Source organism: Cyanistes caeruleus, chromosome Z (genome assembly GCF_971803275.1).
Source record: "Cyanistes caeruleus chromosome Z, bCyaCae1.hap1.1, whole genome shotgun sequence".
In the NCBI taxonomy this organism is placed as follows: Eukaryota; Metazoa; Chordata; class Aves; order Passeriformes; family Paridae; genus Cyanistes; species Cyanistes caeruleus.
In genome coordinates this window covers 19,273,155-19,299,695 of record NC_141732.1, presented here as the reverse complement: position 1 = coordinate 19,299,695, position 26,541 = coordinate 19,273,155, and the positions used below count along the sequence as shown (strand labels likewise).

The 26,541-nt window shown below is 35.3% G+C and overlaps 1 protein-coding gene across 2 annotated transcripts in view; it reads left to right on the top strand.

Annotated features, from left to right (window-relative positions):
- Positions 1-26,541, top strand: part of MCTP1 (multiple C2 and transmembrane domain containing 1) — a 216,889-nt gene that overhangs the window by 104,622 nt on the left and 85,726 nt on the right. For both annotated transcript variants that reach the window (XM_086869020.1, XM_086869019.1), the window contains 5 exons: positions 6,770-6,872; positions 8,989-9,091; positions 9,440-9,541; positions 9,885-9,959; positions 11,521-11,640. In XM_086869020.1, coding sequence (XP_086725146.1) covers positions 6,770-6,872; positions 8,989-9,091; positions 9,440-9,541; positions 9,885-9,959; positions 11,521-11,640 — 503 coding nt within the window. The remainder of the gene's footprint in view (positions 1-6,769; positions 6,873-8,988; positions 9,092-9,439; positions 9,542-9,884; positions 9,960-11,520; positions 11,641-26,541) is intronic.

The following is a 26,541-nucleotide window of genomic DNA, read 5'->3' as shown; positions in this document are numbered from 1 at the left end:
TGAAATATTCAAACAATATTTTAGCTTTTATAGCCATGTTAAAGTTGGTAGAACTTCATGAAGTTTTGGTTTGAGAACCTGAGTTTTAAATGTAGAAATTAAATTGAAATTCCTTGTTAAGTTTTTAAACTGTCTAAAGCATTTTTAGTTCAGTTTGGTAATGTAATGTCAGTAATGCAAAAAATCATACAGTATTTAGTTTGGAAAAAGGGTAGTGATTTTATAAAAATTGGTTCATGGTCTAGCTAATGCTGAAATTGACTTTTTATCAGTTTTTGTAACTTAATGGACTGTGAAATGGAAAAGTTATGAAATTATTTATTTCTCTGGAGTTATACTGAAACCATGCATGTTTTCCATAGCCATGGTAGAAGTATCTCTGAAGTACTAATGGGTATCTAGCCCAATGCTTTGTGCTGAACGTCATGAGTTAATACTTCAGAAGTGCAATAGGTTTTTTGGAGGACAGGTAGATCTGCCATGTGCTCTCTGGCTTGCATATACTCTGAAGAGCAATTATATCAATGGCAATTCTTAGGAAGAGACCATGGCAGCCTTAATAAGAGAGTAAGAGCCCTTCTACAGTGACTGGAGACAGGCTGGAATTTCAGTGATTGATGATAGAGAAGCATGATATTTATTACTGTACACAAGTGTTTTCTTCCTTTTTAAAGCAGAGAATTATCCTACTGCATGAAATATTGATGTTTCCATGTTTTATTTTACTAAAACTCTTTTACAATATTAACTGGATAGTAAGCAATGACATATAGTCTTCTGGAGACAAATGCATGTATTTAAGAGAGTTTTATAATAAAAAAGTCACTGTTGAACTTGTATAAAACATGTCAAGAAAGTTGTTCAAATTTAAGTTTTGACAGCTTTTCATCAAAGGAAAGTCTGCTTTGTATACAAGTAGAGTTAGGGAGTGCAAAACTGCAGTTATACTCAATTGAAGTCTCTGTTTGAAAGATCTGCTGTGTTCCAAAATTAATTTTTGCTGGAAAACAGTTTGCCAAGAGTCAAAAATTTATATTGGATGTTTTTCACCTTGGGGACCACTGAAGGGAGGCCTTTATAAATTGTCCAGAAATATAAATTATATCATATTCCAGTTTGACAGCTCTAACACCCAGGTGAAGTTCATGATTAGGCAAAAAAAAGATCCTTGCATCTGAATTTGTCACATGTCTTTACCATCTGAAAAAGTTGTGAAAAAGTAGTAATTTTGTAGTTGAATTTGAGATGATACCCAATGGTTCATTGTTCTCGCTGCCCCCTAAATTTGAGCTCAGCTTGCTTCCAGCCTGGAAGGTGGCTGCAGTGGTGTGTGACCAACCCACCAGCCCATGACCATCGTGATTCAAGGTTTCACAAGTCATCTAGTATGTTTGGTGCTTGCTTCTGAGTACCAGCATAGAGAGTCAGATGGAAGTCCTGCGGTTTTTGAACTGATGGTAAGGGCCTTTCCCAAACTTTTCCACTGAAAAAACACAGGCTGTGTGCTGCTGTGGCTACTTGAGAAGAAAATCCAGAAGCTGAAACTGTGTGGAGATTGAGGCTTTGTTGTTTTGATTTTCTAAATGTTTTGAGGAGCAGTTAAAAGTTCCTTCTATCAATCACTATTTATGTCTCTTTTCCATCATGAAAAAAGTGCGTTTTATATTTTCTTGCAGGAGAAAAATGTTTAGGTGACCAACCAAAACAGATAATGAATCTGAGATACCATCTGACTTTGATTTGTTTGTGAAGAACTTTCTGGGCTCTGAGGGACTTTGAATTTTGAAGAAAACAACAAGCAACACATCTCTAGTTCCTCATTGCTACCTCTTTTGGAGACCTGGGGCTGATTTCAGATTATGTGTGTACAGTTCATCCAGGGACATACAGTAGTTCTGAAGAATAAGGTGACAAGTAAAAGACTAATTTAAATTAATGTGTGCTTGATGTGAGGGACACAGTCCTGACTGAAATAAAATAGTCTTCTTAGATCTAAGTAAGGTAATCTCAGCTTGTGCTCTGGTCTTCCACTGTCTAAGACAGCATAGCACAAACAAGGATATTTGTCAAATTAGATGCAACATGTGGCCTAAAATTCAAAACCTTCAAAGATAAAAACAGAAATAGAATTCAGAGTTTCAAAAGATAACTCTTCAGGTTTTTTTCAGTGGTGGCATACATGACAAAGAGAACTCCTAGAGTTCATTCTCAGATAGTCTAGTTTTGTAATGGGTAAAGGGGGAAAATGGGTGAGGGAGATCTGTCAAAAGAGAAGTTGCTTTTCCTTAAAATTATGCATATTATGTAAATTTGCAGTTTTATTTCTATAATTTCAGGAGTCCTTAGGACTGTACCAAAGTAGAGACCAAAAAGGATGAGACATTACAGCAGAAGAAGGGATAAATGATACATAACTTTGTACTGAGGTTTTCTGAAGGCCTGACTTACTTCAGTAAGTTGGAAGGTGTACTTTGTTTTTTTCACTACCTACTTTTATCATTAATTCCTGCAATCAGTGGTAAGGTGTGATAGCAGTTAGCTCTGCTGTGATCATGGGATACTCAAAATTTTCAGTGTTGGTGTTAGTGCTGCTGGGAGCATGCTTTTAATGTGTGCCTTAGGCTCGTGGCAGTCATCTTATTCTTGTACAGCACTTGTACATGTTGAGGATTGTATTGAGAAGTTTGTTGTGGATGTCTGCCTGATGAATACATCTCTAAAGTCACTGGAACAGTGGCTGGAGTAGCCTACAAAAAGCACAGAGCAGGGATTGCTAGTTGGAATATCTTCAGTAGATACAGAGAGTTTGGTAGAATTTCTTGATGTATGACAGGTTATATACAATTGTATACAGCAGTTGTGATTTAGTTTGTGGTGAAAGGTATTGTTGCCATGACAATATAATATGAAATGATATAACTGAGTGTAGACAGCACAAGACTAATCAGAGGTTTTTTAGTGTACTTTTAGAAAGGCCAGGGGGAGATTACATACTCTTCTGAACGTGCATGGTTCTTTTCCCAAAAAATGAGGAAAACCATTTCTGTATCTCTTGTTTAAAATAGCTAATCACATTAGCTGACTTTGATGCTGCCTTTGTTAGAGAATGTTGTGCTTAAGGTACTGATTTTGAATAACATAGCATTGTTGCATCTTTTGGATCCTTCTAGAGACCAAGAAGTCTAAGGATATTATTTACTCTTTTAGTGCTCTGTTAAGGCTTTCATTGGGAATGATCCCATAATTTTGAACACTCTTGAAAAGCAGCAGATTGCCAAGGCTGTCAGTGGGAATTAGGATAGCATTTAATCTTTCTAATAATGAAAATGTGGCAGATAGATACAAGTTTCACCAAGTGTTCGCGCATTGTTCTGTCTTTGTCTTTCTGGATCACGTTCACTTATTTGGATTACTATCTTAATGATTGCCATACCTTATGTTGAGCTTGTCAGCAATGAGTGGTGCCTTTCAGAGGCCAGCTTTGTTTCAGCATATGGAAGAGGTGCCCATAGGCAATGGTGAAGGTGCATATGGGAACATTGTAACCCAGTAAATCTGATAAAACCAACATTCCTTCGCAGAGATGTTCAAGGCTGGGTAACTTCTCTTTGTCAGCCATGGTATTTGAACCTTCTCTTGAACCATGTCATGATATTGCCTCTATTCAAATTGGTTCTTGTAGCATTTTCAAATGAGAGGAGGGAGGAGGTGTGGAATGTTGACTGTAAGTGAGGGATTTTTTAATTTCTAAAAACAATTTGTCTTCAGTTTGATTGAGGAGCTCTGTAATTAGTGTTACATATTATGATTTATATCCACGTGAATCTGCAAGAGGAATCATTGAAAAAGTGTATGCCAAGGGGAACAGCAAAGAAATAAATGTAGTAAATACCCCCTCTTTGTTTACAGAAGATGGCCTGTATATGCTGCACTGTAATTTACTGTGTCTGTATATGTTTAATAAGCTCAACTCACGTTGTACCACCATATGCAAAAATGATTGATAATACTTCAAATAATGAGATATAGTAGTCCACCTGTTGTGCCAGTGCTGCCTTGTTTCTTCAGCTATCTTCTGGGTGTTTCTTTTACAAATACTGAAAGCTAAAGAACTCAAATAATATAAATGGTTTAGATTTCCTATCATCTTCTAGCCTTGTGAAGTAGAACCTTGAGATGTGTGGTACATCCATTTCTGCTAACTAATGAATTGTATAATTTTTCAAGATAATGGGAAACATTCAGCAGTATATGATTTTCTAGAGAAGGTAAACATCAATTAACTGTAATTCACAATATGTTTAAAACAATTATTCTTTATCATTTAAGTTAATAATGTGCACATCAGCCCTTGGTGTAATCAAAATCAATACTGCAGTTTGGGAGATGTGGTCCCTGGACAGCTTTGTCAAACTATAGATTTCATTGTCATTTGTATAAGGTATGGAACAAATTATGTGCTTCCCTAATATCATTTATGTAGCCCCACTAATGTAGCTACTGTAGCTACTTAGTTTATGGTTTCTAATAATGCATGAAAAATAATACAGAGTTATTGAAGACATTGAGAAATACAGTTGCCTAGTATGCTAGATGTAATTGTGGAAGGCCAATGCCAACATTCAAGATTTACAGTTTACTGCCCAAAGAAAACTCTGGAGCGAAGAGCAACCCAAGAGGTACTATGCAACTCAATTGTTCATTTACATCAGACAAAGTTCCCCTGGGTCCAGGAAGCAGCAATTTGTTGTTCAGCTTTCTACTTACATGAAAATAATGTGTACACTTGTACTCTGCCAAAGGCAAAGGTTACTCCCTTCATCTACTGGAGAAAAAAATATAAAAATATAAAGGCAGGATATCATGTCTCTGTTTTGGACAGCGTTTATAGCAGTTGCCATTACTGACATAATTTGAGCTATGAGTTAAATAATTTAGTTCACAATGTGATTTCTTCCCTTTATTGTCTCTTTATTGAAAGAGGTGTCCCCACCATGCCCCTCATGTTTTCATTAGTGTTCTTTCCATCATAGCTGTTCCTTAGGTCTACCTTGCTACCCCTCCTTAACCTTCTAGAAAATTTCAGGATTGCCCTGAAACGCTGAAGATACCAATTCTGCCACCTTTTTCTTTCTCCCACTTCAGAGCACTCCTTTTTCAGACAGCCAAGCTGCTCTTAAGCATCAGATTCAGGTGTCTGCTTTTCTTCTTATCCTTTTTGTCATAGTTTAGTCAGGGACATGTGAGGGCAGAGCCTGGGACCACCTCTAGGCTGTTATTCTGTACACTCAAATCATCACTGATCAGGGAGTCTCACTTCCCAGATGAAGAGGTCATGGCTTCGGGTAGGGAAGATGGGGGCAGTGCACTTCCTTTCTGGGGGAGTGTGTGGTGAGAGGAATGGTGGGATGGTGCTGGTCCCAACTGGAGAACTTGTCTAACATTGTAGTTTTTTGCATTGTCTTGGTCTTGGGGAGAAAAAGTGTAGGTGTGGAAAGTTTGTGTGCTGTTATTTTTTATTGTCTCAGGCTTGTGGGAAAAAACGTGGTGGAAGGAGAGGTTAGGTGGCACTATCTGTGGAGGTGGTGTGTCAGACTCAGTGAGCGTTTTGCACGTAATCACCCTCTCTTCTACACTGTTACTGTTTGCTTTCTTATCTCAATACTGTTTCCTATAAGTTGTTATGTCATCCCATAATTACTGCCTTTAGTTTCTCTCACCTGAAAGAGAGGCTGGGGAAGAGGAGAGCAGCTTATTTCTTGGTGGGCTTAAACCATGACACCTTTCCAAAATCAAACCATAAAAGGGTTAGTGTCAGTTTCATGTTCTACCCCTAAACTTGCAGTTGTAATCATTTTTCTTGCACTTTCCTTAATATCTAAGCTTGTGTGCAGTCTTTTGCTGTAATCTGTCTATTTAATATTTAAGGACACAAACACACACACACACTTGATTTTCTTTAAAGGAAAAAACATAGACCTCCATTTCCATTATCCTGCTTGCACACAATTATCTACATAATGCATTTTTCAAAACAGCAGCTTCATACTTTTTCTTCTGGTGGTTTTCATGCTGAGGGCCCTCCTTGTAAACATACCCAAAACTACTTTTTTGTGCTTTAATATATAATAAAATATCAACCATGTTTGCCTTTCTGCTGTGCTGAGACTACACCCCATCATTCCAGCCCATACCATCTCATTCTTTACTTATACTTGCCCACTTTGCCATCTGTTAGGCTTTTATATGAGGCTGTCTTTAAGATTCTTTGATTCTGGGGAGAGAATTTGTTCAGTGTGAAACATAATACAGAACAATAGTCTTTGGATAATTTTTGTAGTTGCTAAGTTTTTACAAATAATGCAGAATAATTATCTGTATATCAAAACACTCCCATTATGTTATCTTTAAAGTCGATGGAGAATTGGTACCATTGAAGTAAAGTTCTCTTAGCTGTCTCTCAAGGGTGCTTGGCAATTTTTAGGAACATGCTGTGTTTCATCGGAAGAGTCTGTATGGTGATTTTTTTTGCCCCCCTCCCCCCCCCCTTTTTTTTAAGGCAGAAAAATTGTTCTTTTAGCAAAGAATGTTAATAGATTATGGAGATGAGTAGTGTGTTATGGATATCTTGAATATAGTGCAGACCAAACCATCCATTACAGTGAAGCTCAGAAAATGAGAAACAGCCCCCCAAACTTGTTTTTATTTACTGCTTGCTCATCATGTGTTTTCTTAGTTCATGAAATTTGTTCACAATTTTCTCTTACAGGTAAAAGTGACCCGTTTTGTGTAGTTGAATTGAACAATGACAGACTGCTGACACATACAGTCTACAAGAACCTCAATCCAGAATGGAACAAAATCTTCACATTGTAGGTGTTTGGATTTAGGTGGGGGGAATGGATGGGCAGTGGTTTTGGGTAGTTTTTTAGAGGTGAGGGTGTTGCAGAGCAAGTAAAAATGCTTACTGGTAGTTCTAAAGAAGAATGGTGATGACATACTGATAACTGCCTAACTAAACTCCAGTACGTTTTGAGGATTGAAGATATAAAAAATTAGAGAATTTATATAATTTTGAATGTAAAAATGTCAGGTCTGTTTCGTGGAAATCAGGTATGAGTGATGCTGTGCACACCAGACTCCTGTTAGGTCAAGCAAGCGTTTCAAGGGTCAAATCCAGCCCCTGAAGTTTTGAGTAGGGGAAAAAAAAGGAACTGTGAATATAACCTTCATTAAAATGTAGTTGTTAACTGTAAAAAAAAAAATTAGATAACTACATAAAGTTAGAAATTTTACATGCATTTATATTTCTCTGAATTATGATGGAATACTTTCCACTTCTTGTTTCCATTTACCAGCTGCAATTCTCACAATACCATCTAGTGTAATACTTGTACAATCCAGCTATAGGGTAAAATGCACTCTAAAACAATTTAATGGGAAGTGATGTGATTGGTTCTTTTATCCTTGTCTTATTTTGAATGCTGTTAAAGGCTGTGAGAAAATAGAAAAACAGTCTTCCAGAGACAAAATGTCCTTGTTGTTTGCCTTGCTCAGTCGCCTTTTTTTCCTCCCTTCTCTCTATCTTACTGTAATGTGACACCAATGAGGAGAAAAAACTGATCATTGCAGGTCTCACTACTGTGGAAATCAGTAACAATCCTCTGCAAAAACAGCAGAAGCTTTAGTTTTGTGTACACTTACTTCACTTTATCATACATGAAAATGCTGTATTTTACCCTTAATCTCAAAACTCAGTGTGATTTTAATTTTTGTTTTCCCCTCTAGATTTGTCATTCATACATGTAGCATCTACAGGTTTTCTCAACCTGCAGTGAGCTCTCAGAAATTAATTCAGAATGAAAGAAAAAAAATCTTACAGTTGTACTTTTCAATGGCTTATTACAGTAGTTCTCATTTCTGTATCTGCAAAACCATGCTTAATTGTTCATTGATATATTTTTAATTATTTACCAATGGAGCCAACAACTAATCATCCTGTACTTCTCAACAGTGTTCTCTGAACAAGGAATTGCCTGGACTTGTAGAGGACAAAAGCCTAATCAGAAATCGAATAGAAAACCTCTAAAGGCTTTCCAGGCCTTGCTTCTATGTACATTTGCATCCTTGGACTTCTTAATTAATTTTTGGGCTAGCAATCCCTCATCTGAAGGAGTATATTTTGTTGAAGTTCAGCTGCTTTGTTTGAATTTGTATTTCCTGGAACAGCCATTCAGTCAAACATGAGTTCTGTAAAATAATTTTTTTTTTATTCAAATAAGGAATATGAATTTTTCACCCAAAAGTTTACAATGTACAGTGACATTTCCTGTGCACGGCAATGGGGTGTTTAATAGCTTGTAGTCTTTTTTCCTCAGTTGTACCTGAGAGATGCATTGTTCCATATTGTTTGTTCTTTATTTGATGTAATTTGTTGTATATTTGTAATTAACTGAGGATTTCAGAAACAAAGAACTTGTTCTTAGTGCAAGGATATGCTCTTGTAGCTTGTAATTATTTCCAGTTCGTAACCTACAGGTTTCACTGTATTTGCAGAAAGAATTGCCACAAGGGTAGCAGTGTTTAAGAGTAGCTTTTAAAAGCTCTCTGTCCTTCTGCTGGTGGCTGTACCCAGTGTAGAGCACCCAGTGCTGCTCCTTGCAGGTCATGCAGTGCAAAGCCCCGGTTTAAAGCAACATCCTTCAGAAAACTTCTGCTGGAAAAACTTTGCAGAGAGAGGAGTGATATCTGCAGCCCTTAGAAAGTATTTTTGTTATAAAGAGCCTTGCAGAGAGAAAAAGAGAGAGTAACCATTGCCGCCCTTAGAAAGCATTTTGGTTATATTCAGAGATGTCTCATTTACTTGAGCTCAGTTCTCCTCCATGGCTTGAAAAAAACAGATGGATATCTGCGCTAACCTTTGACAGTTTTGTCCTTGGTACCCGTTGGTGTGACTTCTTTCTTCTGTGTGTACTTCTCTCTTTGTAGCAATATAAAGGACATCCACTCAGTGCTTGAAGTGACAGTTTACGACGAGGACCGCGATCGAAGTGCTGACTTTCTAGGCAAAGTTGCTATACCATTGCTGTCTGTAAGCCTCATTCACCTGACATACTGCTCTGAATTTTTTCTGAAAATGAAAGGGGGGAAAGAGGGAAAAAAAAAATAAAAAAATTTGCAGCTCTGAGTCTGTCATTTCTCAACCAAGGTCTGTAATAACACTAAAATTTTAACATACTCTATTCACGGCCATGTTGAATCCCATGATAGTTAATTTTTCCTGACAGACTCGGTCCTGGTAATGAACAGGTACTTGTCAGACTTGCCACAGTTGTTTTGGGTTCTCTGTCAGTTTCAGCAGCTGGGGGTCAGGGGTCACCGGGGGGGTGTATTCAGCGGAGACCGCAAGACAGACGGCTGTCATGTCCTTTTCCTGCAGATTCAAAATGGTGAACAGAAAGCCTACGTCTTGAAAAACAAGCAGCTGACAGGGCCAACAAAGGGGGTCATCTATCTTGAAATAGATGTGATTTTTAATGCTGTAAGTCTTAACTTTAGGTTTTTTTGTACTGCTAAAGAGTTCAGTTTCATGAAAGCTTTTGTTCCTGATTTGTAGAGAATTTCTGTCATTCCTCATTTTCTCTAAGCCTTGATGTATACTACAGAATACTCTTCTGCCACTGCTTGGCACACCCACTCTTTTTGTTGCTGCTGCTGCTATTGCTGCTAATGTACTGAACAGCAGCTCTTGTCTCTGTGTATGCTTATGTGTCCCGAGCTTGGCAGCCATGACTTTGAAACTTGGTAAATTTTGCGAATTGAAGCCTGTGTTATTAGTGAGGAGCAAGTAAACTTGAAATACTGACACGCGTTTTAATGCATAGGTGAAAGCCAGCATACGAACCTTAATGCCCAAAGAACAGAAGTACATTGAAGAGGAAGACAGACTGTCTAAACAGGTAAAGAGTAAGGAAACACTAATCCTTTCTAAAATCCTTAATATCAAGTGTGCACATTCAAATATCTGGTGTCATACTGCTGAGAGTAAAGAATAACATTTTCATTATATGTTTACAGAGAATATGATAGGTTGAAAAGTCAGAAACAAAATACATGGGTTTAATGTGTCTCCTCTATAAATTGCTGCCTAATTTCCATGAAATACATGAATAAGAGCACAGTTGAAACCATCAGGTTTCACACGTATCAGATTATTGCACAGGTGCATGTAAAATAAGTCTTGCATAAATTTTTGCTGTTAACTTCGACACAAAAGTTCTCCATTTGTTTCAGGGTAGAGAGCCAGCATTCTTTTAGCCAAATTTCAAAGAAGTTACTTGAGTAAGGCTTGAATCAAAGGTGAAAGCAGACTAAAACTCTTTGGAATCCTAGGAATACAACTCGACTCTTTTTTCTCTGTATATTTTTGCTGCACACAGTTTCAATGTTTTGGTAAAAAATTATTTAAACGCACATATTTTTCTGCACTCAAACTACTTTGGACTCAGTTTTTCGTGTCCCACAAATGTTGTATCTTACATGAAGAAAACTTGTTGGACTATGGGAACAAGATTTTTGTTGTTTTCAGAGAAAAGTCAAAGATCTCAGAAATGTTTTCTTTGTTTCTGAAAGCTTGTAGACTCAAGTATGGTTTAAATTACCTGCTGGATGAATTTTATATCAGTTTATGGTATAGTTCATAAAAAAAAATTCAAGAGGCAAAATATTTCTTTATTTTCAATTTTAAGTAATGCAGTTACTAAAGCTGCATTTTGCACTACTATTCCAGCTAAGAAGCAAAAAAGCCTTTTACTCAAGATTCATTCTTCTTCCCACTTTCATAAATGAAAGTGGCATTGTGACTTTTGGAGATGGCAGGAGGAGTGACCATTTGCTATGCGACTCAGTACACAAATCATTCACTGATTTGTTCACTTTTTGTGGTGAAGTGTTTTGCCATTTTAGAAGATTAAAGTGCATTTTCCTGAATCAAAATGTAGAGTTTTTATGTCTTACATTTATGTACTTTGAAAGTATGTAGATTACTTTGGTAAATACTTAAAACAATGCTTTCAAAATACATCACAGCAGAAAAATTTGTAAAAAATATTAAATGGTGCAGATATCTTAATTATATTAGACCAGTAGAGTTGCATGGTTTCAGTTTAGCGTCTTGCAGCATCTTTTTTATTAAAAAAGTCCAACATTTGTTAAGAAAGGCCTAATGAAACTGAAATCTAATTAACAAAATAATTTGTGAAATTTTGTAAGTGGCTTTTTAATGTTGAACAATTTTTGTACCATCTAGAATTAAATTCAACAAATACCAATTGATACAATTAGCAAATTCTCTCTCTTCCAAGTCACAGATTTTAAACTAACTTGCTCAATTTGTGAGCTAGAGAGCTTAGTATTTTCTAAGCCTTCACCCAAATTGAGAATGGCAGTATTGTTAGCATGAGCTTCTCCAGAAACTTTTTGAGGTTTTGAAATATTTTCAATCTTTCATCCTTTTAACAGCTACTGTTAAGGAACTTCATCCGGATGAAGCATTGTGTCATGGCGGTCGTTACTGCTGTCTGCTATATTAGCAGTTGTTTTGACTGGGATTCTCCACCAAGAAGTCTAGCTGCTTTTTTGGTATGGTCTTTGTATTATTTTTAATCATCCCAATGTGTTTATGTTCTAGACTGAGAGACAATACTGTGTAGATTGGTGGGTTTTTTTTAATTTACTTAAAAATTTGCATTATGATGATACCATAAGTCACGTTTATTTGGTTCTAAAAAAAAGTAATTGAGTTTAAAATGTCACACAAGTAAGAGTGTTCTTTTAAACATTATAATTGTATATTTATAGTTAAAATGTAATAGATTATGTAAGCAAGATTGGATTACAAGCAGGTAATCCAAATCAAACCAGAGTCAGTGAACTATGGATAATATATTTTAAGCTTCTCCCTTAATGAAATAATATGATATATAAATGAAATAGCATATAGATAATGCAAAAATTATTTCCATTAAATTTGGTTTGGTTCCCTTGCATATTGAATACTGACTCTTAAAGTATTTTTGATTATTAATTATTCACAGGTGGTGTTACTAGATTAAAAACATCTACAAAAATAAAACAAACCCAACCTTAAAACCATAAATGCAGAAAAACTAGTACCTTTTAGGCAGCAAGCTCTGGTCATAGTTTTTAGTGAATGGTTTCAGTGAATTTTTTCTTACCTATTTAAACAAGATGGCCTCTTTCTTCATGAACATGATCTTCATTTATTTTTATGTTAAATTTTAAAAATTCCAAGCACAATTGTAAGATTGCATTGTGTTACCCAGATAAGTACCTTTTTATTTTTAAAACCATAAGTTCTACAAACAAGACCATTATTTTTTCATATGAGAGTAGAAATGTATGCGTGGACATACTTTCTGGAATTTATACGTTTATTAAATTGGCTGAAATACTCAGATTTGGAGCCTCTCCACCACGATTATGAACAGGGAAGTTGTGGTATAACTTTGAATTCACGCATTGTCTGGTGACAGTACTTTTTACTTGGGTGCTTGAGGGTCAGGTGCCTCAAATTTGGAGAAATCAAACCAGACATTGGAGATGCCTGTGCAGTAAAATGGGGTAGTTGGGTGTGTCACTAAGTCATGCTGTTTTGCAGAAAGTTTCTTCTAACATAGCCCCATTTGAACTGTGTTGCTTGTTAAACCCTCCTGTGCCTGTCAAGGATGGCAGAATGCTGTTGGTCCTTGATTGCCATGTTCATTGGGAATGCAGGAGGTACATATGCTATTCAGAGAGCCAGGGGGTTGTACTTTTACTGATGCCTGTAGTAATGGCACTCTGTGCAAAGATTGAATATGCTTGCTACTGTTTTGCTGTGGGAAGGCAATCTATCATTCCAGTTAAAAGTTATCAACACTTCAAAGGAAAATGCAGGTTTCAACATAAAACACAAATGTTCATATTGCTATTACTGCTTCAGTTAGTAAGTATTCATCACTCTAAGTCAGATTTTAATAAGGATATGGAACACTCAACTGTTGCCAGTGGAAGAAAGGAAAATGGAAAGACATCCTATTCGTTGGGCAGATTAATATTTTTTTGCCCACAGCACACTGCTGTGGCCGTGGAAGAAGTGGTTTTGCTGTTAAACTGTAATTGTTTCTGGTCATAGAAAAAAATCAGTATCATAATAAGTAGTAGTAGTAGTGGTACGTAAAACAGAATTTGAGTAGGGACGTCAATAATCAGTATATGTTATTATTATAGTTACAGTGCATATTGCAGTAGAAATATGTTTCTGATTATATTTTATAGATATATTCATACTTTTCATTCCTATCTATATAGAGAGACATATTTCAAAAGTCTGATTTTCTTGGTTTTCTTACAGCATTTGTTTTGCTGTGTAAGTGTTGCAGTAGATTTTTATGTTTACATCAGTGCTGTGATTGTAGATATTTATTCCTGTTCTGCATCCAAAATGCATCCAAAATGCATCCTCTGCTTTTCTGCCTGTTGGTATTCTCTGCAAGTATCAAGTCATTCCTCTGTCAGGCAAAAGAAGTTTTTGCTGGCCAAGTCAAATATTTGTGAATTTTTATCATGATTATAAGCTTTGGGTTTAGATGTTTTCTGGACTTTCATAGGCTGTTGACATCTTGAGAGCGATCCACTTGTTTGTGTTATGGTGAATTATACTTGCACTAAGGCTACATTTGAATTTAATACAGTGTACAAAATAAATGTACATATATGTTACATTTTCTGTTCACTGTTATACAAATTACATATCCTCTTGAAGTTGTTTTCTAGAGGCTAGGAAATGTCACAGTGAAACGTCAGTTCCAGAAAGGAGATGAGAAGCAGTCTGTTCTGGAGGTCTTCAGCTCTTTAGGCAGACTAATAAACAGCATATGAGAAGTAGAGTTTTAAATTAACCATTTCTTCTATCCGGTTGGATTTGAAAATACACTGCAATGGGTGCATCCTGATACACAGTTAGAGTTATTTCACCTAAATTGCATATGTAAGGGTAGATTTTTTGTATCTCCCAATGCCCCACATTTTCGGCATTACAATTATGGATACTTTTTTACCATGGGGCTTTTCCTTCTGATAGGGATATGCAGGACCACAGGTGAAGAACTTCTGGCAGAATAGCTCAGTTTTCAAAAATGTAATTACTAAGATAGATCAGGAAAGGAGAACTACCCTTGAAAACCTACTGAAAACCTTGATTAATATGGTAACTATAATAAGTTACAGTTACCTGCTTTATATGCCTTGTGCACTCTTCACTGTGGTTCTTATTAAAATCATTTGCCTTTGTTAGTCACCAAGGTTAACAGTGTTCATTGATGGGGCTTGCTGATTATTTTTACTCCTTAGCTTAGCTGTCTCAAACTTTTACATTATTTGGAACATTTTAGGCATGGAAATGCTGTATTAAGTTTTAGGATGATTCTTTCTAAAATCTGTCTGAAGCCATCATCTCAATGACCAGTGTTGCTTGTGCTGTTCATAGAGATACAGAAACTTCAAATTAAGTTTTCAAGGTTCTAGATTATGCATTTCCTCAACTAAACAATATTTTACTTGTTTCTATTAAACTTCATAAGCTCATCATCTTCACTGGGGATTTTGTCTGAATAACTGAGAGTTTTCACTCCCACTTATTTTTTGTACGCTTTGGTAGTTCACAGCGGAAGAAAAATTCCTACCAATATAGATATGTATTTTCATGCTGATACAACTGTGATGTATCAATAGCTGTTATTTTTCAGATACCTAAAAATACTTAAAGATAATAAAGATAATAAGTAGCTCACGAACCATTGATCTGCCTAGCATATAACTTTGTCATAGAGCAATTAGAAAATTCTATATTCTCTCCTGCTTTTTTTGTATTTCCTGTTAAATACAGGAAGTACATAACAACAATATTAAGTTAATATTCCAATTCCAGAACAGCTTTATTATATCACATGTCTAGAGGCTGATCAAGAATGTGTTATGTACTTATGTTTATGCTTCCTAAGGCCTAAATACAATGGGGAAAAATGGAATATGTAGAGAACATCTGCCATAAAATCACTTATTTTTTTCTGTTTAAAACAGACCTTTGCAATATTTAGCAGTTAATTTTTTTTATTATTATTTGGTAATTAATATGGTACATTTCAGGAGAAAGAACTTTAGTAGAGTATGCAAAAGTGGATGTTTTTTCCTCAGATTAATCCACTGTGGGCACTGAAATGTCTGCTAAGTTTAGCCTAATTTCCATCAGCTTCTTGACCAGACATTTGTGTTCTTTTAGATGTCAGTGGGTGCAACATGAGGCAAAAAAGGTGTGTATTCTTTTTTTCCAGTACTAGCATTTCTCATTGTAATGAGCTGAAAAATAATTGGACAATGGGGCTATCAGTGAAAGGACACTCTTCAGTGTGAGTCAATGAATTATTTTATAGTACAAACTTTAATCTTGAAATGTGATTGTAGATAATTTGTGCTACCATCTGTCCATTTGGAATCCTTTTAACCATTTCAGTCATTATACAGTAAGTACTGCTGTGTTTAACATTAACATTTGATACACATTTAATTTCTGTACTGCTCTGTGGTCCTTAGGGAGCTTTGCTCTAGTGCTACATGAGAAAGACAAAGTATTGATCAGTTAACATTTCAGCTATGTATGTTGCAAAATTAATGAAAATGCCAGACAAAAATGTCAGAGTGCACAAAAAGGTAAAATTTAAATTTGGTAGTTTAATGAAAAGTTTAAGATGAGCTTTATCAAAAATATCCCCTTGCCTTTAAAGTACTTTTTATAACTGAGTAACTAAAGAGAACCGCGTATTTTACTTAGAGGAACACTAAATATGAAGTATGAGAGAACATATAATCTTACATATATATAAACACTTACATATAAAGTGTTTGGTATCCCATAATGTCCTTGGTAAGGTACTTAATTGTCTACTTGAACATTTAACTGTTACTCATAAAATTAACATTTCATTTCTCAGTAGGAGGCAGAGTGCCCTCACCTGATGAACATACATGCTAGCCTCAAATAAAATTAGCTTCTCATGAACACTTCTCCTATTCCTGTTCCTATTCCTTTCATTCATTCTATGTGTGTACATGCATACACAGAGAAAACATTTTTTTTTCTTTCCCAGCCTCTCAAATATTGATGAAATGACTCTCCCTGCATCCAAATCATTTGTCAGGCCTAACTCACCTTCACTTTGTCTTCTAACGTTACAGAATTCATGTGTGAAAATGACATAATAGTGTCCCTAGCTTTTGATTTAGTGTTAGTTCTCTTGCCATTTAGTTCTGTAGGTGTCACATTAATTAATTGAAAAGGAAACAGGATTTAAAAGGACTGGTTCCTAGAAGGAAATGAGACAGCAGAACAATTTTGTCAATTTACCGAGCTTTTCCCTAATAAAAAGGGAAACAATACTGTGTATTTTGGAAACAATGTTTACGCAAAAATGAAGACAAAAAAAGATTATGTTTCCGGAGAGGCTTGGTATGATACCATCAGGAGTTAGGATGCCTGTGTTGTAATTATTACATATTTTACTTATTTTTTCACACTGTAATTTTAAGAGAATCAGAATTTTTCACATATATTAAAAAACTTGTAGATGTTCCCATTGTGGATACCATTATTGAGGATACAACCTTCAAATAGTTTTTTTGCTGAACCAGGGTGAAATGTGTCATCATATTATCTTTGCCACCTCTTCTAGAAATTTGAACAAGTGTTGCTAAGGGAGTTGCAAAAGCTTTTTTTGTGTTCTAGAAAAAAACCCTTCCAAAAATTGCTGTAGCTATCAAAACTGACTGTTCTCAAAAGAGAGATTTGCAGAGGTTAAGTAGTATGGCTATGGCAAGGTCAGGAAAAAGATTAATTTCTGATGCACGTTGCACACACGTGTTTTTCAGCTTTTTGTCATCTGTGTCATCACCAGCAGGTGAGAAAAAGAAGTGGACCAGACTGCTGTGGGGTTTGGTGGGGGTTTTATTCCAAAGTAAAGTAGACAAAAAGAAAAGGGGTCCAAGATCTCTTTCCTAATTTTTTATATATTAGCAGAACTAATGTTTGACCTCTTCAAAATTACAATGGAATTTAAGCTTTTTACAACACTTTCCTATACTTTGTGCCATGTTTTAGAAAGTGGAATAAGAAAGAAAAAAATAACAGAACCTGGTATATAGTACCAAAGAGATCCATTAGCTATTAATACTGAAAGAACAAAGCAGCACCAGCTGTGAGTAAAAATATACCTCCTAACTATAACAACTGAGGAATGGAAAAACTGGTGTCATCAGTCCACATCTTTTGTTTCACAAATTGTATGTTTGCAATTCTGATAAAAAGAAAGACTGGGAATACTTACGTAAAAGCCTCTTTTAATATTTTATTTTGTTTATAAAAAGTCACTTTAATTTTACTTTCTTCACAGAATGAATGCATACTTGCTGAACTAATTTAACAGTGAGATTTATTGCCCAAACACAGACCTGTGCCATTTTCAGTAATGTAGAGCAACCTGTGTGCTGTCCAGCTGCTGTCTCAGAAGAGTATGTGTCTGTCTTAGGTTCGTTCTGTCATTTCTGCCATCACCATCCAGGTGACTGGGGTGCCCACCCGAGGGTGTCTAAAATGGCACTGTCTCTACCTTTAAGCACTCTAATTGCTCCCTTAGGCGTTTATTTTACCAGCATATATATTTTAGTACCTAACTAGATGCTGTTCTGGGTTTTTTTGTAATCTTAAGGTATTAAATCTCAAAAACACCTATGGTATGTGGGGAATTACTTTCCTTGTTTTTTGATTTATCAAACAGGAATAGACAGTAGCATAAAGCATTGGTATCCCAAGTCTTAGGCTTCTCCTTCAATATTATACCATTTTTCCCATGTATTTTCATAGAAAGCTGACAGTATTCTGAAAGTATTTAACTACCAAATCTTTTCAAATGCTGTTATAGCATGATATGCCAAAAAGTCTGATAGATGAAAATGTGGTTGATGAAAAATTGTGGAAGTTGACAAAAACTATTATTTACTCTCCCATATTACTCTCCCGTAGAACCTGAAAAGTTCTAAAAGTAAGCTTAGATTTCCTGCTAAAGTCATGATGTGAGTAGAAATCTGGGCAGCAAATTTGTGTGAGTTTCAGTTTTACTCTGCAGTATGTTTCTGATAGCCCAAGATATGTACAAGGCAGTCTCCCACTGCCTGGTGTTACTGGAAGAGTTGCAGAGTGGACCACTGGGCCCCTAGAGAGGGCTTGCATTGCATCACCAAATCTTACTTGCACTCTCCTCTTCAATGTATGAAACTGGACTGAATGAAAAACCTGGCACTTGTAAGAATTCATTGCTACTGAATTTGGATAATTACTAAGTAACTTGCGTGTTCTAAGGTAGATGTGTACCCTATCATCCTCAGGTTCCCTGAGGTGCTAATTCACAGCTATCACAGGAGATCTTGGCCATTTAAACTTCCATGACTTAGATACTTCACGTGACTGAGTCATAAGATACCTTACTCTTTCATAATCTTCTAATGATGAGTGTTATGGGAACCAACACATTATAAAATCATGTTACAAAGAGTGTTTTACTTCCTTTTTTTTTTAGTAGGAATAAGTATTATAAGGTTTGTTTTGAAGTGGAAGAACTGTAGGACATGCTGGTTTCACTGGACTATTCAACAGTTAAAATCAGTGTAATGTAATAGTTTTGCCAAAAGTTGCAGTGTAGTGGCAAAAGAAGCCGATATCTCTTGCCCAAGTAAGGTAAATCAGACAGAGGAGAAATTGTTTCAAATCTTTTGAAAATACAGTGTGCAAAAGGCTTAGAAAGGACAGAAATTAAATTTGGAAGTTAAACTACTGGTTTCTTCCTATTGCTTCTTAAGGAATCTTCAGTGTAGGTATCCCTGCAGAGTAGTTGTTTCTTTAGCAGGTATGTAGCTTTTAGGTGATGACATTAATGTCCCGGTGGGAAAATTAAGGGAAAAAAGTTATTTTCAATGTGCTGGGTTTTACTGGAGTGAAAACACTTTAAACAATTTTGTAACAATTCAAATATGCATAAAAATACATTTCTACAGCTTATATTGTTTAACTCACAATTTTATAAATTCAGTTTTGGTAGCTGAATGGGAAATCCAGGCTGTTAACATTAAAAAGCCTTAGACCATATTTTGTGTCTTCTAGTGCCACATATGCTATATGACTAACTGTAATTGCTTTTATTGATAATGTAAGTAAAGCCTCTAAAGAAAAACAAACTCAAGTAATCATTGGAAAACTTACATGTGTTTTGTCCCTTTTTCCTAAAAAGGGAGTGTCTGCCACACATAGCTTTATCGTACATTTTTGGCAAAAGAGAGATGATGCATGCTTCCATTCCATAAATTTATGGTTTGGAGCTGGAAAGGATTTGAAAGCTTATTTAGTTCTTGGAAATCCCTGGAGGGTGTTGATGCTGTTTGTGATGATGATGATAAGGTGGACTTTCAATGCAAGAAGCTTTGTTTCCAGTGGAACTCCACTGAGATTTATGTAGGAAGGTCCTGTGAAAGCACTGGTCTTTTACAATTGTTTTTTGTCAGAGATAAGGAAATTTCCTTGTGACCCAGTGTGAAAAAGCCATAGCACTAGAAGTTGTCCCTTGCTTGAGATAATGAGTCTGTGTGCTGAGCAGACGGTCTTAATGTCAAAGGGACAAAAAGTGGGCTGTTGCAGAAAAAGACTTCAGAAGTTCACAAAGGATGGATATTTTTACTTTTCTTGTAGATTAAGTATGAGATATACAACAGTTTATTAGCCTAGTTTTTATTGTATAGTTTCAGTCAAGGTTAATGAAGATTCCACTCAGGTTGTTTTCTGTCTCTGAAAAATTAGAGTTAAATAATTTTTTTCTGAAAAATTATGCTTTCCTGAGCTACTTTTCTACGTGCTTTTTTCCCCTATCCTGCCAAGGCAAAACATAAAGATCTCAATGACAAGGATGAATCATGTAGATTACTATCCAGACAGAATGTTTTCTTAAATTTCTCAATTAAAGGCAAAATTTGCCGTTACAGTTTTGCAAAGAAAATGCTTGTGTAGCTTTAGCCACATCACTGGTAGAGCCTGCACGTTTGCAATGGCCTATCTTGCACAGTAACCTCTTGTACTGGTCATGGCAATATAAAGAGAAGCAGAAAATACCTCAAAGATCATTTTAGTTAAGTGTCGAAGCAAGAAACAGTGCTGTCTAGATAGTTTTATAATATGTGGAACACTTAACAATGTGAATGTTAAATTTTTACCAAGTGTCATGCTTATGTGATTTAACTTGCGCAGGAAAGAAGAATTTCAGTTGTCCTTGAAGTAAAAAGTCTGTAAATATCATAATATCAAAATACCACTTGTTTGATGAAAGCAGCATTTTTATTTTTATTTTTAGCTTATTTACTTTTCCAAAGGGGAAAAAAAACCCAGATACATGAAATCTATTTAATACTTTGCAATAAAAAAGGTGACATAATTTTAAAAGTATTGTTTATTTTGGATTCAGTGGTAGATTGTATTTATTCCAGGGTAAGTATTAACACCAGTGAAATAACTGTAGTTGTGACTCCAATTGTTACTGAAGAGGAAAAAAAAAATAGTAGCTGTAATCCAAATGTCTGCACCTGATATTGAATAGACTTAAAACTGTATGGCAGATCTGTGAGTCTGTGCATTTCCATGAACAATATCTATACTTTTACTGTAGGTTTGAAGTTACAAAAAACCAATTGCTTTCCAGGGATACAAGTACTCTATGGAGAACCTACTGATTTTCAAAAATAAAAAAATTGACATAATTTAGTCTTATTTATTTGGGATTGACGACTACTGTCACAGCTGTTACTAGCAGTGCACAGTTATCTGTTAAAACTGGTATTACATAATTGGAACTTTTGGTATTTCCTTACACTTCTCCTCAGTTCTTAAGTGCATGGTGTCTGTTCAGCTGTTCTCGCTGTTTCTTTCTGGTGCTCATTTACATGGCAGAGAAAAAAATCTCTTCCTTATCTTAGAGTAGAAGGCACAGGTGCCTGCATTTGAATCTTTATTTTCCAATGAAAAATTCTTCATTTTCTAGGAAAAGTATGTTTTTAAAATTAAGACCAGCTAATTCCTTTGAAAATGGGTAATCAATACTGTAAGAGATACCAATAATGTTTATTAAAGCATGTTTTCCTTTAAAAAGAAAGACTGAGTAATTTTTGCTTGTATTACAGTGTTCTTTTTGCTCTTTTCTCTTGAAGAAGAAATAATACCAGCAGATAATGTATTCCTTTAACATGAACTAAATTTAAAATTATCTTTTTACCACCATATTAATTATTACTTGCTTAGAGCATCGTTAGCAGAGGGATTCTGAGTTAATAAACACATCATAGCATTAGTATATAAAACACAATATACTTTTCCCAAGACAATGATTACCGGCATAAGACTACATTAACAGCACTTAATGTTTATTCCTTAAATGTGCTTGATTTTCATCTCTTGGAAATAGTATCATAATATTGCAGCAAGTAAACATGGAAATGTATTGGAGTGATTTATTTTACAGTAGAGGTAATTAATGCCTTGCTTGAGTTTTGTTTCTGTATTATATCAGGCTCTTCATAGCACTGCAGCTTCATATCATCTGGATTTGGGTTTTAATCCTGAATATTTCACTTCTTTAACACAACTCTGGTGAAACACATTAAAATAAGTTACTTCTTCATCACAGTCTATTAGCTGGAATATTTGAAAAATAACTTCAGTGTGCTCGTAGGTCTTTATAATGTACTATTTTCACATTCAAAAATCGCTTTGGCTGTGATTTATGGAGTTTTAACCTTTTAAGACATTTCTGCTTTGCTCCAAGGGTGCTTCAGGTTTTTATTAGCTGCTTTGATTTCATCAGTAGGAGCAAGATACATATCTATAAATTACTGATTTACTGGAGCATATTTCTTTGCATCAGATTTGAGAGCTCCGTCAGCCCCATCCAATGGACCAGTCTGGAGTTACCTACCACAGCCTGGGCTGCCCATCCAGGTCAGGCATTCTTCTCCCTCTCCACTGGAGCACCTGCACACCTGCAAACTGAGCCATGCTCCATTCAGCCCTGCAAGAACAGCTCAATTGTTGCATTTTCTGAGGGAAAATTATTCCAGTTCTACGTCTGAATTAAAAGCAAGGCTGTTATTACTCAAGGGATGTTAGGCTTCACTGCTTTTTTGAGAAAACAAATTTGCTGTAACTTTATCTGTAATTTAGTACCACTTGGGTGCAAATAGAGGCTACATTGTATAGAATACAAGGCAGAAAGTAAGGGTTTGTTAAAGCCATAAAATGGTTGGGTAACCATTGTATATCCGAAAGCAGCCACATCAAAGCCGGAGGTTAAGTAAAGGAAAAAAAAAAAAAAAGAAAGAAAAACCCAACCCAAACCCCCCACAAAAAAACAAAAAGCAAAACACCCCACAGAATAAACAAAACACATAAAACAACAAAACAACAACAAAAAATAAGAAAACAAAACAAAAAACCCAACAACAGCAACCAAACCTGAAGAAAATACATGCATTATAGCTTCATCATTAATATTCTATTTTGAAATGGCTTCAAACACACTGTTAAAGAAGTAAGCTTTCTGTCTATATGGAGAATAAAGCAAAACTGCACATTTCCCAGAAGTTAACGTTCATTTGCCTTGACCACCAGCTTGCTCAGAGAATAGTCATGGTGAAAGCTATTCAGCTCTTTTTCTGCAAGTTTTTGTTTTGGTTTAGTTTTGCTTTCTTGCAATAAATGTAGCAGAGCTGTGCTGTTCTCAAGTGCCACCTTCTTGAAGAATATTATGTCAAAATGCTTAAATACACTTTCCCTTTTGTTAGTTGATTCTTGAATGTCACAATTTCATAGGAAGAAATAATACTGCTTAAAACCTCGGTCCTGTATGCACAGCCATTGCAAATGATCCTGTGGGCCAATCCAAAACAGTCAAATGTTTTATTCCATCAAAGTTAATTTTTACAACCATGTGCTTGTTCACTGCCCTACATCCTGATTAGGCAGCAAATGTGCACTTTATTTTTTTGTAATATGAAAAAACACCAGTTAGGTTGTAGGAGTTTGATCTTGCTGATTAGCAAAGTTAAAGTTAAGAACTTAATGTGGTTTCTAATCATCCGGCAGCTGTCATTAGTGAGTGACAATGCAGCTAATCCCCCCCTTCCTCCCCACCCCGACACAGAAGCCTACTTCTCCTTTCTCCCCAAAGCAGCGGCAGCACCTCCGGGCACACTCTCGGCTGAAGCTGGGAGCAGGGAGTATGTATCTGACCTGGGATCTGAACCTGGGAAACTCTGGTTAGTATGCCTCATTGTCTCCGGATCACTGCACTCACCCTTCTGCTCCTTTACTTACAATGTCTAATATGTCTGATTTGAATTAAATTATTTTAATGAAATCATTCCACTGTTTCTCACAGTGCAAGACAGTTAAGAGCTGTAACTAGCGGTGTTATAAATCAGGTGTCCCCCCTTGCTTAGGCCAAAGTTAGTAAGCCAAAGATGGGTGTGGATTCTGGCACAGGCAGAGGAAAAACTGTATGTGAAAAGAGAGTCAGCACTTAAACTGGAACTGAGAGATATAGCAGTTACTTTTATAAGCATCAGAAGCATTCCTGCTGATACTTTTCTCTCAGCATTGTGCCACAAGCAATGGGTTCACTGTTTGCAGGGAAGGCAAAAGGCTGAAAAGGGGTTTGTGGTTTCTGGATGAAAATAAAGTTCATCTTGGTTTATCTCTGATTTGAGCAGTCCTGTCATTTGCCAGTAAGAATATGTAACGAATGCTTGGCTGCATTACCAGACAGTTTTTCATAGATAACTCCTCAACAGCTGATGACACTGCACTGCGGTACTCTGAAACTTGTATTTATTTTATTTTCTGCAGACATCCATTCTTTCTCCCATTCTTTCTATTAAAAATCAGAAAATTTGTCTCCTCCCAAGATGCACAGAAGAAAGTAAACCCAAAACTCTGAAGAATTTCTAGTGCAGGAGGAGTGTTTTAAAACAGGGGATGCCTGTGCTCTAAAATGTGATTATTGACTAATTAAATTCTGTTGCTGACCTGGCAGTGACAAATGCAGCACTTCTCTTGAGACCACTTTAAGATCTGCTGCTAGAACCAGCAACCCCCGATACCTCTGAAGTACAGGACTATCTGATTGCTCTGTGATGTATCTCATTTCTGCTGACTTTTGATTTTTTAGAACTAATAGTCAAATATAAAATATATATTGGTTAAAAAATGACAGATTATTTCTGGGTCACCTTCAGTGTTGACCTGTATGATGGGCTGCATTTTTTTAAGTTAATGTAGTTTAGAAATCATTTTAGGTTTCCCCCCACACAAAAGAAAGAAGTGAGATACTGGATTTGCAAACAAAAGCTTTGTTGGTTTCTGACAAGTAATCCATCTTTTTGCATTACTGTAGCATTCTACTCCAGATAATTTTTTGTAATTGGTAACTTGTGAGTCATATATATTATCTATTCTTTTATGGGCTTCTAAATAGTGAATGATGTCAAAGGTCATCAAGCATTCATAAGGAAAATTTTTTTGTTTTACTTTTTCAGTTTTGATCAGTGTTCTGAAGAACTCTGTGAACATTTAATGGAAAAGTACAAAGAAAAACGTAATATCCCTTTTCTGGAAGGAACTTCTTGCAAATACTGTTACAGCAATTCAAAGAAGAAATTAATTTTAAGACATACGTGAGATACTGCAACAGGGTTTAGTTAAGGGTTTAGTTAAGTCAGTTATGATTTATGTAATCATGGTTAGGTTTTAAAAGTTGGAAAAGCTTGTATTGCATATACCTGCAGCAAAATTAAGAATATTTGCATGTAACTGAATAATTTTTGAATTTTTCCCTGTTAGAAATATTTTTTGCAGCCATTTGCAAGACATTGTTTTCCTTTCATCATGAGTGTTTATTGACTTCTGCTATCCTCACTCTTTGGAAGAATTTAATATTTACTACGGGTTAAGAAAATCTAACAAGGGAGAAAAAAAACCTTTGCATCTAAAATAATAGATGTCACCAAAATGGTGTTGCATTTTGATGCATTAGTTTACCACAGGCAAGTTATTAATGGAAGGATTTGGACATATTGTTTAAAATTTAGTTACCATAATGAGAAATCTAGTAGGAACTTTTCTCTTTACTGCTATTTCTCCAGCTATCCATGTATATTACCACTAACAGCTCATGGACTTTCCGATTAAAAACTGGGAGAGCAGAATAACATACAGATAAATTCAATTAGTGGCAAAGGCACTGAACTAATTTACAGACAACTATATAGGAGGCATTAAGTATTTTAAAATGAGCTAAATATTAATTTCACAGTAAAGTTGTTATGAACATGCTGCTACAGCTTGTGTGGTTCTCTCTTCAACAATCATTTAAATGTACTCTGAAGAGTTTAGTTATAATGAGGTATTTATATTAAAAGATTATTCAGAGTCATCTTAATAAAAAAAATAGAATTGAGCTTATTTAATTGTGATGTAATTATATTACAAGTAAAATAATATATATGTAGAATTATAGTAATGTAAACTTTGTTTTTACTAATTTTCTAAAAATAAGAATAGAAATAGCTGACAGGTTTTGATCAGACCATTCTTGAAATTTCATCTGAAAATCATGAATAATTGGATATTTTGCGTAATAATTTGAATCAAAAATCAGTAACAGTATGAATAGGTTCTTGTCCTTAAGAGAGATTTTAGTAACTTAAGAATAAATCAAAAGATACGTATTGCTGCTGAAGATTCTTTATATCCTTCTATGGCATACATCAGTACAATTGGTTCTTCTCTGAGTTTATTTTTTATTTATTTTTAAACTTGTGTTGTGGTTTATTTCTTTGGAATGGTGTTTTTAGACAAGCTGGAATTAGCTACTAATGTATCCTAATTATTTCATAAAAGTGCTTTAATCTACATTATCTGTTCGTCTGAGACAGTAAACTAAGGCATTTTTTCAGCTCATCAGATAAATGAGTTTGAATGTCACAATTATTTGATATGAATAAAAAATTATGTGGACATTTACTCCCTAAAATGAATTCAGTATTTGGACAAATGCACAGAAAAGAAAATATAATTTTAAAATTCATGTTTTGATAGCATGGTAGGGATTCTAAAATTTATGTAATTGTCCTTGTGACAGGGTGTTGTCTTTTCTTCACTTTAGATATGAAAAATACAACCTTTAAATACAGAACTGCTGAATTATATATTTGAAAGGAAAAACATGCTCAATTATTACTCAATTATATAATACAAAATGCATTTAATAATATTTATCTTTTTATCTTCTATTTTTGTACACTTTTGAAGCTGTTCCCCCCTCAAAAATGGAAAATAAAAAA